The 17,140-nt window shown below is 44.5% G+C and overlaps 1 protein-coding gene across 11 annotated transcripts in view; it reads left to right on the top strand.

Moving 5' to 3' along the window:
* The window catches only part of ARHGAP12 (Rho GTPase activating protein 12), a 93,512-nt gene extending 76,759 nt beyond the window's left edge, over positions 1-16,753 (top strand). For all 11 annotated transcript variants that reach the window (XM_069729648.1, XM_069729654.1, XM_069729647.1 and 8 more), the window contains 6 exons: positions 97-213; positions 1,044-1,142; positions 8,730-8,807; positions 9,922-10,056; positions 11,332-11,434; positions 12,730-16,753. In XM_069729648.1, the coding sequence (XP_069585749.1) occupies positions 97-213; positions 1,044-1,142; positions 8,730-8,807; positions 9,922-10,056; positions 11,332-11,434; positions 12,730-12,904 (707 nt within the window). In that variant the 3' untranslated portion in view covers positions 12,905-16,753. The remainder of the gene's footprint in view (positions 1-96; positions 214-1,043; positions 1,143-8,729; positions 8,808-9,921; positions 10,057-11,331; positions 11,435-12,729) is intronic.
* Positions 16,754-17,140: the final 387 nt, after the last annotated feature.

The raw sequence follows: 17,140 nt of genomic DNA, 5'->3' as shown, positions 1-17,140 counted from the left end.
CATAAATATACACTTCATTTAGGTCGCTATGACCATATTCATTTTTTATTGCATGAGTAATAATGTAAATATTCCACATATTATTTGTATTTTTAGCCATAAAACAAACGTCTGTTGATAATTCGGAGCAAAAGAAGACGAAAACAAAATTAAAGAAGTTTCTTACAAGGCGTCCAACAATGCAAGCCGTGCGTGAGAAGGGCTACATTAAAGGTGATTTGTTTGGAAGTACAGGATTTCTGCTGAAATCAGAGCAAGTTGGTGCCATAAAATAGTGAATTCACCTTAGGGATCGAGAGAGAGTTCGCATATTGCAACCGAAGTGTTTCTTTTCCACAATTTTCCAAGTTTGTTGTAAAAAAAAAAAAAAAAAATCCACACTATGAATGCAGCTGGTGAATACAGTGCTTATCTAATCCTGCAAGCAGTGGTAACAAGAAGACACTAGTGTTGTTATTTTTGTGTTCACGTCTCCTTTTTGGCTTCATCAGGAGTGCATGCTGAGTATTTGACATTCTTCCTACTGAAGCTATGTATAATTTGATTTGGTTGCGTACAGTGTTTTTTTGTTTTTTTTTTAATGATATTCCTCTGCATAAGAACGCATGGCAGACAGGGGCCATCTTTTCCCAAGAAATGTGGATTGAAATAATTGCAAGAACCACTAGGCTCAGGTTTCCACAGAAGTGCAAATATCTAGCGTTTCGCCCATAGATCGCAATGACTGTCTATAGAAGGACACGGCTTTGTCTGCCAGCTTAATTTGCCCTATCAAATTTAGCAATAAATATTTCAAGGCACTAGCATTAGTATTCTCTTGTGTTTTGTTTTTTTTTGTCAAAAAATTGAGGATTACAATATAGAGAGGAGGTTTTCTGCACCCTAAATTATGATTCGTGATTCTTTTATTTCTGTTGACAAAGTCTAGATTAGATGTGGACGGGTATGTTACCATTTATGTCTCTGGTGTACTGTAGTTTACTGCCGGCTTATTGCGTTGCGTTATTCGAGTGGTCATCCTTCTGTGCTGCTCCTGTTTGCAGATCCTGTATTTGGCTCCAGCCTGGCCAGTCTTTGTCAAAGAGAAAACACTACAGTGCCAAAATTTGTAAAGATGTGCATCGACCATATCGAACAGCAAGGTATGTACTATGTGCACATTAACGAAATGCGTAGGATTTGGCTGCAGCGCCGGTCACAGCCACCCCCAAATGCTTGAAGGATGCAGCGATTGATAGAGCACCGTGCCCAATTTATTGGCGAAACCCTCCATGATCAGATATTGAGGACCTATCCAAGAGGATGTCAAGAATGTCTGGCTTCTCCATTGTAATGAATCTGCACCTTTACCACTCGGATATGAAGAGTGAAGGTTTTCAGCCTCAAAATGTAATCTACAGGTCCTTCTCAAAAAATTAGCATATAGTGTTAAATTTCATTATTTCCCATAATGTAATGATTACAATTAAACTTTCATATATTATAGATTCATTATCCACCAACTGAAATTTGTCAGGTCTTTTATTGTTTTAATACTGATGATTTTGGCATACAACTCCTGATAACCCAAAAAACCTGTCTCAATAAATTAGCATATTTCACCCATCCAATCAAATAAAAGTGTTTTTTAATAACAAACAAAAAAACCATCAAATAATAATGTTCAGTTATGCACTCAATACTTGGTCGGGAATCCTTTGGCAGAAATGACTGCTTCAATGCGGCGTGGCATGGAGGCAATCAGCCTGTGACACTGCTGAGATGTTATGGAGGCCCAGGATGCTTCAATAGCGGCCTTAAGCTCATCCAGAGTGTTGGGTCTTGCGTCTCTCAACTTTCTCTTCACAATATCCACAGATTCTCTATGGGGTTCAGGTCAGGAGAGTTGGCAGGCCAATTGAGCACAGTAATACCATGGTCAGTAAACCATTTACCAGTGGTTTTGGCACTGTGAGCAGGTGCCAGGTCGTGCTGAAAAATGAAATCTTCATCTCCATAAAGCATTTCAGCCGATGGAAGCATGAAGTGCTCCAAAATCTCCTGATAGCTAGCTGCATTGACCCTGCCCTTGATGAAACACAGTGGACCAACACCAGCAGCTGACATGGCACCCCACACCATCACTGACTGTGGGTACTTGACACTGGACTTCAGGCATTTTGGCATTTCCTTCTCCCCAGTCTTCCTCCAGACTCTGGCACCTTGATTTCCGAATGACATGCAAAATTTGCTTTCATCAGAAAAAAGTACTTGGGACCACTTAGCAACAGTCCAGTGCTGCTTCTCTGTAGCCCAGGTCAGGCGCCTCTGCCGCTGTTTATGGTTCAAAAGTGGCTTTACCTGGGGAATGCGGCACCTGTAGCCCATTTCCTGCACACGCCTGTGCACGGTGGCTCTGGATGTTTCCACACCAGACTCAGTCCACTGCTTCCTCAGGTTCCCCAAGGTCTAGAATCGGTCCTTCTCCACAATCTTCCTCAGGGTCCGGTCTCCTCTTTCTGCCACATTGTTTCCTTCCAACAGACTTACCATTGAGGTGCCTTGATACAGCACTCTGGGAACACTCTGGGAACAGCCTGTTTGTTGAGAAATTTCTTTCTGGGTCTTACCCTCTTGCTTGAGGGTGTCAATGATGGCCTTCTTGACATCTGTCAGGTCGCTAGTCTTACCCATGATGGGGGTTTTGAGTAATGAACCAGGCAGGGAGTTTATAAAAGCCTCAGGTATCTTTTGCATGTGTTTAGAGTTAATTAGTTGATTCAGAAGATTAGGGTAATAGGTCGTTTAGAGAACCTTTTCTTGATATGCTAATTTATTGAGACAGGTTTTTTGGGTTATCAGGAGTTGTATGCCAAAATCATCAGTATTAACCCCTTTACCCCCAAGGGTGGTTTGCACGTTAATGACCGGGCCAATTTTTACAATTCTGACCACTGTCCCTTTATGAGGTTATAACTCTGGAACGCTTCAATGGATCCTGGTGATTCTGACATTGTTTTCTCATGACATATTGTACTTCATGACAATGGTAAAAATTATTTGATAGTACCTGCGTTTATTTGTGAAAAAAAACGGAAATTTGGCGAAAATTATGAAAATTTCGCAATTTTCCAACTTTGAATTTTTATGCAATTAAATCACAGAGATATGTCACACAAAATACTTAATAAGTAACATTTCCCACATGTCTACTTTACATCAGCACAATTTTGGAACCAAAATTTTTTTTTGTTAGGGAGTTATAAGGGTTAAAAGTTGACCAGCAATTTCTCATTTCTACAACACCATTTTATTTTAGGGACCACATCTCATTTGAAGTCATTTTGAGGGGTCTATATGATAGAAAATACCCAAGTGTGACACCATTCTAAAAACTACACCCCTCAAGGTGCTCAAAACCATATTCAAGAAGTTTATTAACCCTTCTGGTGCTTCACAGGAATTTTTTGAATGTTTAAATAAAAATGAACATTTAACTTTTTTTCACAAAAAATTTAATTCAGCTCCAATTTGTTTTATTTTACCAAGGGTAACAGGAGAAAATGGACCCCAAACATTGTTGTACAATTTGTTCTGAGTATGCCAATACCCCACATGTGGGGGTAAACCACTGTTTGGGCGCATGGCAGAGCTCGGAAGCGAAGGAGTGCCATTTGACTTTTCAATGCAAAATTGACTGGAATTGAGATGGGACGCCATGTTTCGTTTGGAGAGCCCCTGATGTGGCTAAACATTGAAACCCCCCACAAGTGACACCATTTTGGAAAGTAGACCCCCTAAGGAGCTTATCTAGAGGTGTGGTGAGCACTTTGACCCAACAAGTGCTTCACAGAAGTTTATAATGTAGAACCGTAAAAATAAAAAATCATATTTTTTCACAAAAATTATCTTTTCGCCCCCAATTTTTTATTTTCCCAAGGGTAAGAGAAGAAATTGGACCCCAAAAGTTGTTGTACAATTTGTCCTGAGTAGGCCAATACCCCACATGTGGGGGTAAACCACTGTTTGGGCGCATGGCAGAGCTCGGAAGCGAAGGAGTGCCATTTGACTTTTCAATGCAAAATTGACTGGAATTGAGATGGGACGCCATGTTTCGTTTGGAGAGCCCCTGATGTGGCTAAACATTGAAACCCCCCACAAGTGACACCATTTTGGAAAGTAGACCCCCTAAGGAGCTTATCTAGAGGTGTGGTGAGCACTTTGACCCAACAAGTGCTTCACAGAAGTTTATAATGTAAAACCGTAAAAATAAAAAATCATATTTTTTCACAAAAATTATCTTTTCGCCCCCAATTTTTTATTTTCCCAAGGGTAAGAGAAGAAATTGGACCCCAAAAGTTGTTGTACAATTTGTCCTGAGTACGCTGATAGCCCATATGTGGGGGTAAACCACTGTTTGGGCGGATGGGAGAGCTCGGAAGGGAAGGAGCGCCGTTTGACTTTTCAATGCAAAATTGACAGGAATTGAGATGGGACGTCATGTTGCGTTTGAAGAGCCACTGATGTGCCTAAACATTGAAACCCCCCACAAGTGACACCATTTTGGAAAGTAGACCCCCTAAGGAACTTATCTAGAGGTGTGGTGAGCACTTTGACCCACCAAGTGCTTCACAGAAGTTTATAATGTAGAACCGTAAAAATAAAAAATCATATTTTTTCACAAAAATTATCTTTTTGCCCCCAATTTTTTATTTTCCCAAGGGTAAGAGAAGAAATTGGACCCCAAAAGTTGTTGTACAATTTGTCCTGAGTGCGATGATACACCATATATGGGGGGAACCACTGTTTGGGCACATGGGAGGGCTCAGAAGGGAAGGAGTGCCATTTGAATGCAGACTTAGATGGAATGGTCTGCAGATGTCACATTGCGTTTGCAGAGCCCCTAATGTACCTAAACAGTAGAAACCCCCCACAAGTGACACCATTTTGGAAAGTAGACCCCCTTAGGAACTTACCTAGATGTGTGCTGAGCGCTTTGACCCACCAAGGGCTTCACAGAAGTTTATAATGGAGAGCCGTAAAAATAAAACAAAAATTTTTTCCCACAAAAATTATTTTTTAGCCCCCAGTTTTGTATTTTCCCGAGGGTAACAGGAGAAATTCGACCCCACAATTTGTTGTCCAATTTGTCCTGAGTGCGCTGATACCCCATATGTGGGGGGGAACCACTGTTTGGGCGCATGGGAGGGCTCGGAAGGGAAGGAGCTCCATTTGGAATGAGGACTTAGATGGAATGGTCTGCAGGTGTCACATTGCATTTGCAGAGCCCCTAATGTACCTAAACAGTAGAAACCTCCCACAAGTGACACCATTTTGGAAACTAGACCCCCTAAGGAACTCATCTAGATGTGTTGTGATAGCTTTGAACCCCCAAGTGTTTCACTACAGTTTGTAACGCAGAGCCGTGAAAATTAAAAATCTTTTTTTTTCCCACAAAAAATATGTTTTAGCCCCGAGTTTTGTATTTTCCCAAGGGTAGCAGGAGAAATTGGACCCCAAAAGTTGTTGTCCTATTTGTCCTGAGTACGCTGATACCCCATATGTTGGGGTAAACCCCTGTTTGGGCACACGGGAGAGCTCGGAAGGGAAGAAGCACTGTTTTACTTTTTCAACGCAGAATTGGCTGGAATTGAGATCGGACGCCATGTCGCGTTTGGAGAGCCCCTGATGTGCCTAAACAGTGGAAACCCCCCAATTATAACTGAAACCCTAATCCAAACACATCCCTAACCCTAATCCCAACAGTAACCCTAACCACACCTCTAACCCTGACACACCCCTAATCCCAACCCTATTCCCAACCGTAAATGTAATCTAAACCCTAACTGTAACTTTAGCCCCAACCCAAACTGTAGCCCTAGCCCTAACCCTAACCCTAATCCTTACCCTAGCCCTAACCCTATCCCTAACCCTAGCCCTAGCCCTAACCCTAACCCTAGCCCTAACCCTAGCCCTAACCCTAGCCCTAACCCTAATGGGAAAATGGAAATAAATACATTTTTTTAATTTTTCCCTAACTAAGGGGGTGATGAAGGGGGGTTTGATTTACTTTTATAGCGGGTTTTTTAGCGGATTTTTATGATTGGCAGCCGTCACACACTGAAAGACGCTTTTTATTGCAAAAAATATTTTTTGCGTTACCACATTTTGAGAGCTATAATTTTTCTATATTTTGGTCCACAGAGTCATGTGAGGTCTTGTTTTTTGCGGGACGAGTTGATGTTTTTATTGGTAACATTTTCGGGCACGTGACATTTTTTGATCGCTTTTTATTCCGATTTTTGTGAGGCAGAATGACCAAAAACCAGCTATTCATGAATTTCTTTTGGGGGAGGCGTTTATACCGTTCCGCGTTTGGTAAAATTGATGAAGCAGTTTTATTCTTTGGGTCAGTACGATTACAGCGATACCTCATTTATATCATTTTTTTATGTTTTGGCGCTTTTATACGATAAAAACTATTTTATAGAAAAAATAATTATTTTTGCATCGCTTTATTCTCAGGACTATAACTTTTTTATTTTTTTGCTGATGATGCTGTATGGCGGCTAGTTTTTTGCGGGACAATATGACGCTTTCAGCGGTACCATGGTTAGTTATATCTGTCTTTTTGATCGCGTGTTATTCCACTTTTTGTTCGGCGGTATGATAATAAAGCGTTGTTTTTTGCCTCGTTTTTTTTTTTTTCTTCTTACGGTGTTTAATGAAGGGGTTAACTAGTGGGCCAGTTTTATAGGTCGGGCCGTTACGGACGCGGCGATACTAAATATGTGTACTTTTATTGTTTTTTTTTTTTTATTTAGATAAAGAAATGTATTTATGGGAATAATAATTTTTTTTTTTTTCATTATTTTGGAATATTTTTTTTTACACATTTGAAATTTTTTTTTTTTAACTTTTTTACTTTGTCCCAGGGGGGGACATCACAGATCAGTGATCTGACAGTTTGCACAGCACTCTGTCAGATCACTGATCTGACATGCAGCGCTGCAGCCTTCACAGTGCCTGCTCTGAGCAGGCTCTGTGAAGCCACCTCCCTCCCTGCAGGACCCGGATCCGCGGCCATATTGGATCCGGGGCTGGAGGGAGCAGGGAGGGAGGTGAGACCCTCGCAGCAACGCGATCACATCGCGTTGCTGCGGGGGGCTCAGGGAAGCCCGCAGGGAGCCCCCTCCCTGCGCGGTGCTTCCCTGCACCGCCGGCACATCGCGATCATCTTTGATCGCGGTGTGCCGGGGGTTAATGTGCCGGGGGCGGTCCGTGACCGCTCCTGGCACATAGTGCCGGATGTCAGCTGCGATAAACAGCTGACACCCGGCCGCGATCGGCGGGCTCCCCCCGTGAGCGCTGCCGATCGCATATGACGTACTATTGCGTCCTTGGGAAGTAAAGCCCACCCCACATGGACGCAATAGTACGTCTAATGGCAGAAAGGGGTTAAAACAATAAAAGACCTGACAAATTTCAGTTGGTGGATAATGAATCTATAATATATGAAAGTTTAATTGTAATCATTACATTATGGTAAATAATGAAATTTAACACTATATGCTAACTTTTTGAGAAGGACCTGTAGAGCAGAGGTGTCAAACTGCATTCCTCGAGGGCCGCAAACAGGTCATGTTTTCAGGCTTTCCTTGTATTGCACAGGTGATAATTTAATCACCTGCACAGAATGATTCCAGCACCTTGTGCAATGCAAAGGAAATCTTGAAAACATGCATGGTCTGAGGCCCTCGAGGAATGCAGTTTGACACCCCTAATCTAGAGTGTTTCATTGATTGACAGCAATCACAAGTATTAAAGGTTTATTCTCAATAGGGCGCCGGGGGGGGAGGAGTGTAGGGCGCCGGGGGGGGGGGGGGGGGAGTGTAGGGCGCCGGGGGGGGGAAGAGTGTAGGGCGCGGGGGGGGGGGGGGGGGAGTGTAGGGCGCTGGGGGGGGGGGAGTGTAGGGCGCTGGAGGGGGGGGGGGGGAGTGTAGGGCGCTGGGGGGGGGGAGTGTAGGGCGCTGGGGGGGGAGTGTAGGGCGCTGGGGGGGAGTGTAGGGCGCTGGGGGGGAGTGTAGGTCTCGGGGGTGGGGGGGGGGGGAGTGTAGGGCGCGGGGGGGGGGGGGGAGTGTAGGGCTCTGGGGGGGGAGGTGTAGGGCGCCGGGGGGAGTGTAGGGCGCTGGGGGGGGGGGGCTTTAGTGTAGGCGCAGGCTATGCCTTCCTGAATGATTGGCTGTTCATACCAACAGCATCTTTGTGCCACTGTGTTGTCTATGGCACTGCAATCATAGGCATTTTTTGCCTCTGCAGCAATGGAGGAGCACAGGGCTGGCTGGATCCCTAGACCGGGCCAACTGCACAGCAGCACTTGCATGCTCTATAACAAAGGGCTTGTAAGCGCATGCTCCTTGCCTAGGAGAGTATTTTTAATAACTGGTAAATTACAAAGTTGCTCGTTCTTACAAACACTTTTGCAATTTTAACAATTTATGATATTGCGAACACCTGTATAAAATTACTGTCACTTTACATATTATATCTGCCACGGCTTATTCCATGCATTACGAGGGCTGACCATATCCGCCAACAAGAATCTGGCCGACGTTTCTCCAGTGATTCGATTTTACGTTACTTTTCGTGCACATGTGGAGTTTGCAGGACACATGGATTTGCACAAATAATGGAATTGTGGTGAAGCAAGTGATCATGGAGTGACACCATTATGTTACTTCTTCTTTTAGGACTGGACGTTGACGGCCTGTACAGAGTCAGCGGAAACCTCGCGGTGATACAGAAGCTCAGATTTGCGGTGACACACGGTGAGTTCTGTTTTCCACACGCACATCCCCATAGTCATCATCCTCGTCTGATTGGAAAGATCTTTATTTGCTGCTTCGTCTATTGCTGAGCGGTCTGTAGATCGAGATCCTGACTGGTGATTTTCAGATCTTTCCTGCAGATCATCTCACACCAGTGGTAGTCAGCATAGTATGGTGGCCGTGAGTGCAGCCCGAGTCCACCCATGGTGCCGAGCATTAGTCAGTGTGCTGGTCTGCACAGTCCTGACGATCCTTCCTGTAGGTGTATGGCCACCTCTACCTTACAAGGTTCGGACCCCTCTCCAGTTGCTGTGTATAGATGCTCTTGGCCGCACAGAAGCTGTGGGTTTTAGGACCCCTTAGGACTCATAGCGAAGGACCTATCATGGGATTAGAAATAGCGCCACCCATGTCAGCAGGTTATGTGCAGTATTGCAACTGTCCCATTCACCTCTGTCGTGCTGAGCTGAAAAACCACACACAACCGTACACAGGTGTGGTGCTGTTTTTTGGGGAAAAGCATCCATATTTTTCTCATTCTATATAACCCCTTTATTTTTCTCCAGGCTGTTTGTTCTAACTTGGAATTTGCATTGTGTTCCCTCAGTATATTTGGATGATTTATTGAAACTTGTGACTTTTGTATAAAGTTTGATGCTATTTTCCTAATATTCGGGCATCCCGATAGTTGGCGGTCGCTCGGTTACTGATGCCAACCTTTTTGCCAATTATTCACTTTTTTCTATAAAAAAAAAAAAAATGAAATCCTTGTCCCACAGCTTTGTTTTCCCTTTTATTTCTCTTACTATTTTGGTTTCTTTGTTTTGTGATCTGGATACCTCCACAGAAATGTTTATTCTTTATGGCTGAAAACTAGAATTTTAGTGTCTCATATCCACAAAACCAAAGCTTGGGTTGTGACCCTACTACCTGTGCTGCACGGTGGGCGCTGGGGACGGCGGTATGTATTGGTACCTATGAAGAGCAGACACTTGGCAAACATGCTACATCTCATTAGTATAGGCACACTGGGAATAACCACATACAATGGTGCAGTGACCAGGCATACAGACGCAGCGCCGTGCCCTCCATAACACGCCATGCTTTATTGCAGATGAGAAACTGGACCTGAACGACAGCAAATGGGAAGACATCCACGTGATTACCGGGGCGCTGAAGATGTTCTTCAGGGAGCTGCCCGAGCCGCTCTTCACCTACAGCCATTTCAACGACTTTGTGAATGCAATCAGTAAGTAAAAATCTGATAATCAGTCGTCAGGAATGCATTCATTAGTTTGCCATTTTTAACCCTTTCACTGTTCAGTATGTGTTCAGTATGAACATGGTAGTAAAAAGGGGCTAAATAAGGTAAAGATTCCGGAAACTTTCCCATCTGATCATTACCATCTACATAATAAGTTTGGCAATAAGCCTTCGTCTGGGGGTGGTGAAGACCAAGGCCTGTGCTGAAACCCCCATTCCGGTGGGATTGGACGGGTATATGATGGGTATTCAATAATCTTTTATGACAAGTTTGTCTTTGTATTCACCTCTTGTTACCAATACGCTACTGGTCCATAACTTTGCTGTATGCCCGGCATACACTTTATTATAAATATATAATTTTTTTCCTGCAGTACATGATGCTATTGGTCGATGAGTGCAATTATACACCGTGTATTAATGTATATTTCATGATCATTAATACTATGCCGTAGCCTCAATCGGTGAACCTGTTTGTCCTGCGATTATACCTATCTCCTCCTCTCCTGCTGAAATATCTGTGCACCACCTCCATATTATATACATAGTGGTGCCTGCACTTTTCAGCATTTATATGGATGTGTGAAATGAGACTTTGGCCAGCGTGATGTGTGATGCGGCCATTTCTGCAAGTGCAGCCCCGTTCTAATGACTTGGGATTGATCCTACACCCAAATTACGCTCCTGTCAAATGCACCATTTCACGCGTAGGGGCGGTCTCATATGGGTGCTACCTGTGGTTTTCACCATTAGCACTCGTACCTGTGATAGTCTATGGGACCATTCACATGTCCATGATTTTTTTGCAGACCTGGCGATTCCAAGGAATTTGCTGAGATGTCTGATTTTGATCTGAGTGTCTGATCAAAATCTGCAGTGAAAGTCTATGGGTGCGTGGAAAAAAAATTAGGCAACTCTAATGCCATGTGAGCACAGTCCAATTTTCACTGACTGGTCACACAGGACATTGGTGTAGAAACTTTATTTTTTTCCCCTCCAAAGTCTTATCAAAATAATCTGTTTTTCTCGTACGCGAGAATAACTGACGTCTGAGGCCTAAGAAGATAAAAATTGCGCCTGTATTAAATATTTGATATTTGTGATTTTTTTTTTTTTTTGCTGCAGTTCCTAATTGGGGCCACTAGGGGGCAGTGCAGTACCGCGTACCACCAGTCTTTATGGATGGCAGTGTTAGTGCTCATAATGATTTGTAAGTGACTTTTTTCCTTTCTTTTTTTTTTTTTTCTCCTTCTCTTTTCAGAACAAGAGCCCAAGCTCCGCGTTCAGGCAGTCAGAGATTTAATTAAACAGTTGCCAAAGCCGAACCAAGACACAATGCAGGCTCTCTTCAAGCATCTCAAGCAGTGAGTGGGGAGCATTGAGTACACGATAGATTTGTCATTGGGATTGTCTGATTTTTTTTTTTTTTTCTTTTGTAAGTGGCATTTTAGCTGAGCTCGGTTGTTTCCTTACGCGGGAATCTGAAATCCAAGCATTGCTGCACAGAAAAAGCCTATAATTGGTGCTTAGAGGGGCCGTCACTGCCCGTCCTCTGCATGTTTGTGGATGTGTAAATGTAATACGTAGAGGTGAACAGGTCGGGTATGTGACGGAGGTAAACTTACAGGCATCTCTCTGGTATATGGCAGCGATCTGCTCCATTGGGTACAGTGGATATCTGTGTGGTCCGTGCTGTTGCATGTGTGCAATCACAGCATGCTGCTTGCAAAATTAAAGGCCTCAGAGCAGCGGTTTCAAGTTTTATAATAATAATCTTTATTTTTATTTAGCGCTAACATATTCCGCAGCGCTACCTGCACACATTATCATCACTGTCCCCGATGGGGCTCACAATCTAAATTCTCCATCAGTATGTCTTTGGAATGTGGATGGAAACCCACGCAAACACGGAGAGAACATACAAACTCTTTGCAGATGTTGTCCTTGGTGGGATTAGAACCCAGGACCCCAGCGCTGCAAGGCTGCAGTGCTAACCACTGCGCCACCGTGCTGCCTCCAGCCCCTGATTCCAGTGATGTATCACTTAATGCAGTTTTGATACGGTTTCTCCGCTGTAGATGTAGCAGTGCTATGGATGCTGAGCTGTGTATAACCCCGCCCACACCACTGATTGGCAGTTTGCTGACAATGTGATCAGTAGTGGAGGCGGGGTTACACAGATTAGCCAGACTGCCAGTCACATGACACCCAGTCCTGCAGTGATAATCTCCTGCTGATAAAACTCTAATTCTGCAATCCTGGCTCCATGGAGTTCAACATAGTAACGGAGTTCAGAAAAGCCGGACAAGTGGGGAGGGGCGGGTTGGGGGGAACATTTTCCCCTCTGAACAGTTGCGCCCCCACGCGGATTACAGTTGTGCATTTCACAGCCGGGCACTGTCCTCGGACTGTTCTCCTGGTGGAGATCCAGCTGTGCTCCCTGGGGGGAAAGTATGCAAATGAGCGCTCATCTAAAAGGAAGAAAATGATTTTGCTACAGGTAGTAGCCTCTAAACCAATGTCAGTAAAGAGCCTTGAAACCCCTTGAGATCTGGACCGCCCACCCACCATTTGCGTTTCCTGCCCCCCATACGTGCAGGGCTGGGATCCTAGTTGGCGCATAGGACTAATTCTTATGTCGTCTTTTTTTTTTTCCCAGCGTTGTAGAAACAGGAGAAAAGAACAGAATGACCTTCCAGAGTTTAGCCATCGTCTTTGGTCCAACGTTACTGAAACCGGAACAAGAGACTGGTAATATCGCCATTCACACGGTCTACCAGAACCAGATCGTGGAGCTCATCCTGCTGGAATACAACGCCATATTCGGCCGCTGACGTCACTTTTCTCAATGGGAGCAACCACTCTGACCATCTCGCCCTGAAGGACACCGATATTATTATTATTTACTGATATTTTATTGCGGACCAAACTGTGTTGTGCTGATGTTTGCACTTGTACGAAGATGACGAGACCCCTCTAGGTTTGGACGTTCGGACTCGCGACACTTCCTCTTGACCATATCCATTCGTGACTCTTTATATCATTTTTTTTTTTCCCGCATTCAGTTGCATTTTTTTTTCCCTTAACAGAACTGCAAGTCTAACACAGACACTGGATCGACTGGAAAATAAAACTACTAATCTCAGACCGTAGATACGAACCTTTCTTCGCTGTTGCTTGCGCTGAAGTGTTTGCAGCTAATGATTGGTGGTGAATCATTTGTAGTGAAATTGCATCTCTTACGTCTCTTGATGCCGGCAATGACTTATGTGCAGGCGTGCCGTGTACCGGTCACTAGAAGCTGCCGCTCCATCTACCTGCTCACTGTTTTTGTATCGGAGCTTGGTATTACCGCTGACATTTATGGCCTTGAAGAACTGCACAGTACTAATATTGTCCTACTCCAGTCTCTGAATTCTGGATCCTCGTATTCTCATGAACTGACTTCTGATTGTGTGTAATAGTTGGGTATTCTATTACATTACAGTGTATTAAAGAGCACTTGCCCCTAAATTTATATCTATGATATCTAGTCCTCGAGTTGTGTTCGGTTTGGACTTTTCCTAGTTATATCTGTCTTTAGGTCCCCAGTCACATGAGTCTAAAGTCAGGAGTAGCGGACTGCCATGTGATGTGTATGAGGGCCCCCCCATCCCAACTATTCGCTGATAGATTGTCAGAGGAGTAACGGATCGGGGGCGTTCATTCACACTGCCAGATCATTTTTGTTTCTCTGGGAGATAAACTGCGGCCAGAGGTGGTGTCTACTAGCGGCAGATATCTCTCCTCCTGATTGAAGGGTGTCTACAAGCTGCTGATGTCCCCCTCCTCATTGTAGGGTGTGTACTAGCGGCTGATGTCCCCCTCCTCATTAAAGGGTGTCTACAAGCTGCTGATGTCCCCCTCCTCATTGAAAGGTGTGCACTAGCGGCTGATGTCCCCCTCCTCATTGAAGGGTGTGTACTAGCGGCTGATGTCCCCCTCCTCATTGAAGGGTGTGTACTAGCGGCTGATGTCCCCCTCCTCATTGAAGGGTATCTACTAGCGGCTGATATCTCCCCTCCTGATTTAAGGATATCTACTAGCGGCTGATGTCCCCCTCCTCATTGAAGGGTGTGTACTAGCTGCTGATGTCCCCCTCCTCATTGAAAGGTGTGCACTAGCGGCTGATGTCCCCTTCCTCATTGAAGGGTGTGTACTAGCGGCTGATGTCCCCCTCCTCATTGAAGGGTGTGTACTAGCTGCTGATGTCCCCCTCCTCATTGTAGGGTGTGTACTAGCGGCTGATGTCCCCCTCCTCATTGTAGGGTGTGTACTAGCGGCTGATGTCCCCCTCCTCATTGTAGGGTGTGTACTAGCTGCTGATGTCCCCCTCCTCATTGTAGGGTGTGTACTAGCGGCTGATGTCCCCCTCCTCATTGTAGGGTGTGTACTAGCTGCTGATGTCCCCCTCCTCATTGTAGGGTGTGTACTAGCTGCTGATGTCCCCCTCCTCATTGTAGGGTGTGTACTAGCGGCTGATGTCCCCCTCCTCATTGTAGGGTGTGTACTAGCGGCTGATGTCCCCCTCCTGATTTAAGGATATCTACTAGCGACTGATGTCCCCCTCCTCATTGAAGGGTGTGTACTAGCGGCTGATGTCCCCCTCCCTATGGAAACTAAGCATCCATGTATGTAAGACTGTCATGAGTAATGGCTGTCTGCTAAACAAGCTTCTAGCCAACCCTTATCTGTATGGGTACTTTTATTGTAAAGACATTAAAAGAGGAAAGACGACCAAACCCCCCACTCCCCTCCATTTCGGTGGTCGCAGACGACCATCTTGTGTATGACTACAAATATCTGAGGATAGGAGAGCTATCACTGAGCTTTCTATTTTCAGGGGTGATAAGTCGCAGACTAATGTTTAGTAGCTTATGTCTTCCCTCTCCATGCTGAGAGCGCATGAGCACACTCCGCAGACGAGCACTCGTGTACGGTGGAGTTGGCTGAGATAACCGTCTGCTGAGGAAACTTTTCTCTGGCAGCTCTCTTGTGTGTGGCCAGCTTCTAAGAGTTGTCCATTAATCGGACAACCCCTTCTCAATCTCTGTTTGCCCTCCAATAAAATAACACCAATACCCCCCTTTCAGTGCCGGCGCTGTTCCAGCAGTTTAGGGGATTGCATGATCCTAAACCGGTTGAGCCAGTGCCATCACTGCTACAATGGCACAGCACTGGAGGGGGGGGGAAGTATAGGCGTTATTTTGCTGGTGGGATATCGAAGAGATTCAGAAGGGCTTGTCTGAGCAGTGGACAACCCATTTAAGAAAGGAGTGTAGGAACCAGCTCGCCATGCCGGATGCATATTTTACTCCTGTGCTCGTTACGTGGTCCTATGGAAGAAAAAAAGAGATTCGTTCAGCGCTCAGACTCATTATTTCTGGCTGTATTTGCACTTGTTAAAATATATCCAGAGTAGGGATGATCGAATGGCTTCAGATAAGTCCTTATCCGAATAGCTATAGCACTTACCGAATAACTGCAGGAGGAACCCGGATCCCTGGAGCGCTCCCAATAATCAGGTGTCCGGCGGCGCAGCGGCATGTGTCGCGGCTGTGTGACGGTCAGAACACACGCATGGAGAGCCTGATTGTTGGGATTGTCACACATCGGCGATACATGCCGCTGCGGCGCCGGACACCTGATTATCGGGAGCGCTCCGGGTATCCGGGTTCCCGCTGCAGCTACTGGGATAAGCACTTATCCAAAGCTATTCACTCAACCCCAATCCAGCGCTAAAATAACATCACTAACGCATTTCTAATTCATATACTTTATGACTGAAAACGCGTCACATTCGAAACGCGTCACCAGTGTCATTATCGCTCAACCTGTGTAAATTTATGGATTTTTCACATGTGCCAATAAACCCCAAATCACTTTTACTCTAAGTCTTGGACCTACAGCTCTGTGCTGTCCTAGAGTCCTCGCCGGCTTATACGTCTGGTTATGAAGATATCTAAGGCAGAATCCGATCCCTGGACTTCGCCAAGTTCCATTCTTTCCATCCACCCAGCTCTCCCAGAACCTGATGGATTTTAGAGGTCAATTTGTGGACTCCGATGTATATTGTTATAACTTTAGTGGGAAATGCTCTGGAATCTGCCAACTTCAGCTGTATCCTGTGGCCAGTGATCATTCTGGGGTATTATTACAGTACACTGATGTATATAGGGGCCGGGGCTCATTGTATATAATGGCCGCTGTATAGTTTCGCCTTCTGCTTCTTCTTCCCCCTTTCTAATGCAACACAGGCAGCTTCGCTCCTCCTCATCCTCCTCCTCCATCAATCCTCTGCCTCCCACGACTAACTATATGCACTTTTAGATGGGAACTGTTTTATTTGCTGGTAGAGCTTTTATGCATAGGTACTGGAAATATTTAAAAGGCTCAAGCCGACGGGTTATTTAATATGTACAGTATATTTTAGAGAGAAAAAAAAAAAACGGATACCACGGAAGAAATTTCTATATTTCATTGTGCCTGTTTGGTAAGAAAATGACAAGGTGCCCGTTTATGAATTGGTGTGAACTTTAAAGAACAAATCATTGACCTGTGAAGTTGAAGTATTTCTATTACATTTAACAATGTAAACCAATTTGTAAAATAAAATCGAAATTGGAAGATTTTGTTACTGGGAATATGGTGTGAATTCAATTTTATTAGAGATATATTATAATTATTATTATTATTTTTTTTTTAATCAATCAGTGTTTTTGTTGGCTTCAAAATGTAGATTGTGTTTTTCATGCTCGTCTCAAGTCCCTACAGTCGCAAAATGCTTCTTAGTTGGAGGGGAATCGGATCATTCATGCTGACAATAGTTGTCCATACCAATAATGATCTACATGTACAGAACTGTCGTATTAATGGGCGTTCTGCGTGCGTAGATCTCTGCTCGCCCCGTCTAAACGTGACCCTAAACCACCGCAGATCGGCTTATACATAGAGAAGCGTAAATGAGCCTTCAGTAAGAAAGATACAAAGTGTAGCTGTAAATTAGAAAGAATAAAAACTTATCACATAGA

The sequence above is a fragment of the Ranitomeya imitator genome, chromosome 6 (genome assembly GCF_032444005.1).
Source record: "Ranitomeya imitator isolate aRanImi1 chromosome 6, aRanImi1.pri, whole genome shotgun sequence".
Classification (NCBI taxonomy): domain Eukaryota; kingdom Metazoa; phylum Chordata; class Amphibia; order Anura; family Dendrobatidae; genus Ranitomeya; species Ranitomeya imitator.
The sequence above is the reverse complement of the archived record's forward strand: the minus strand, read 5'-3'. Positions and strand labels throughout refer to the sequence as shown.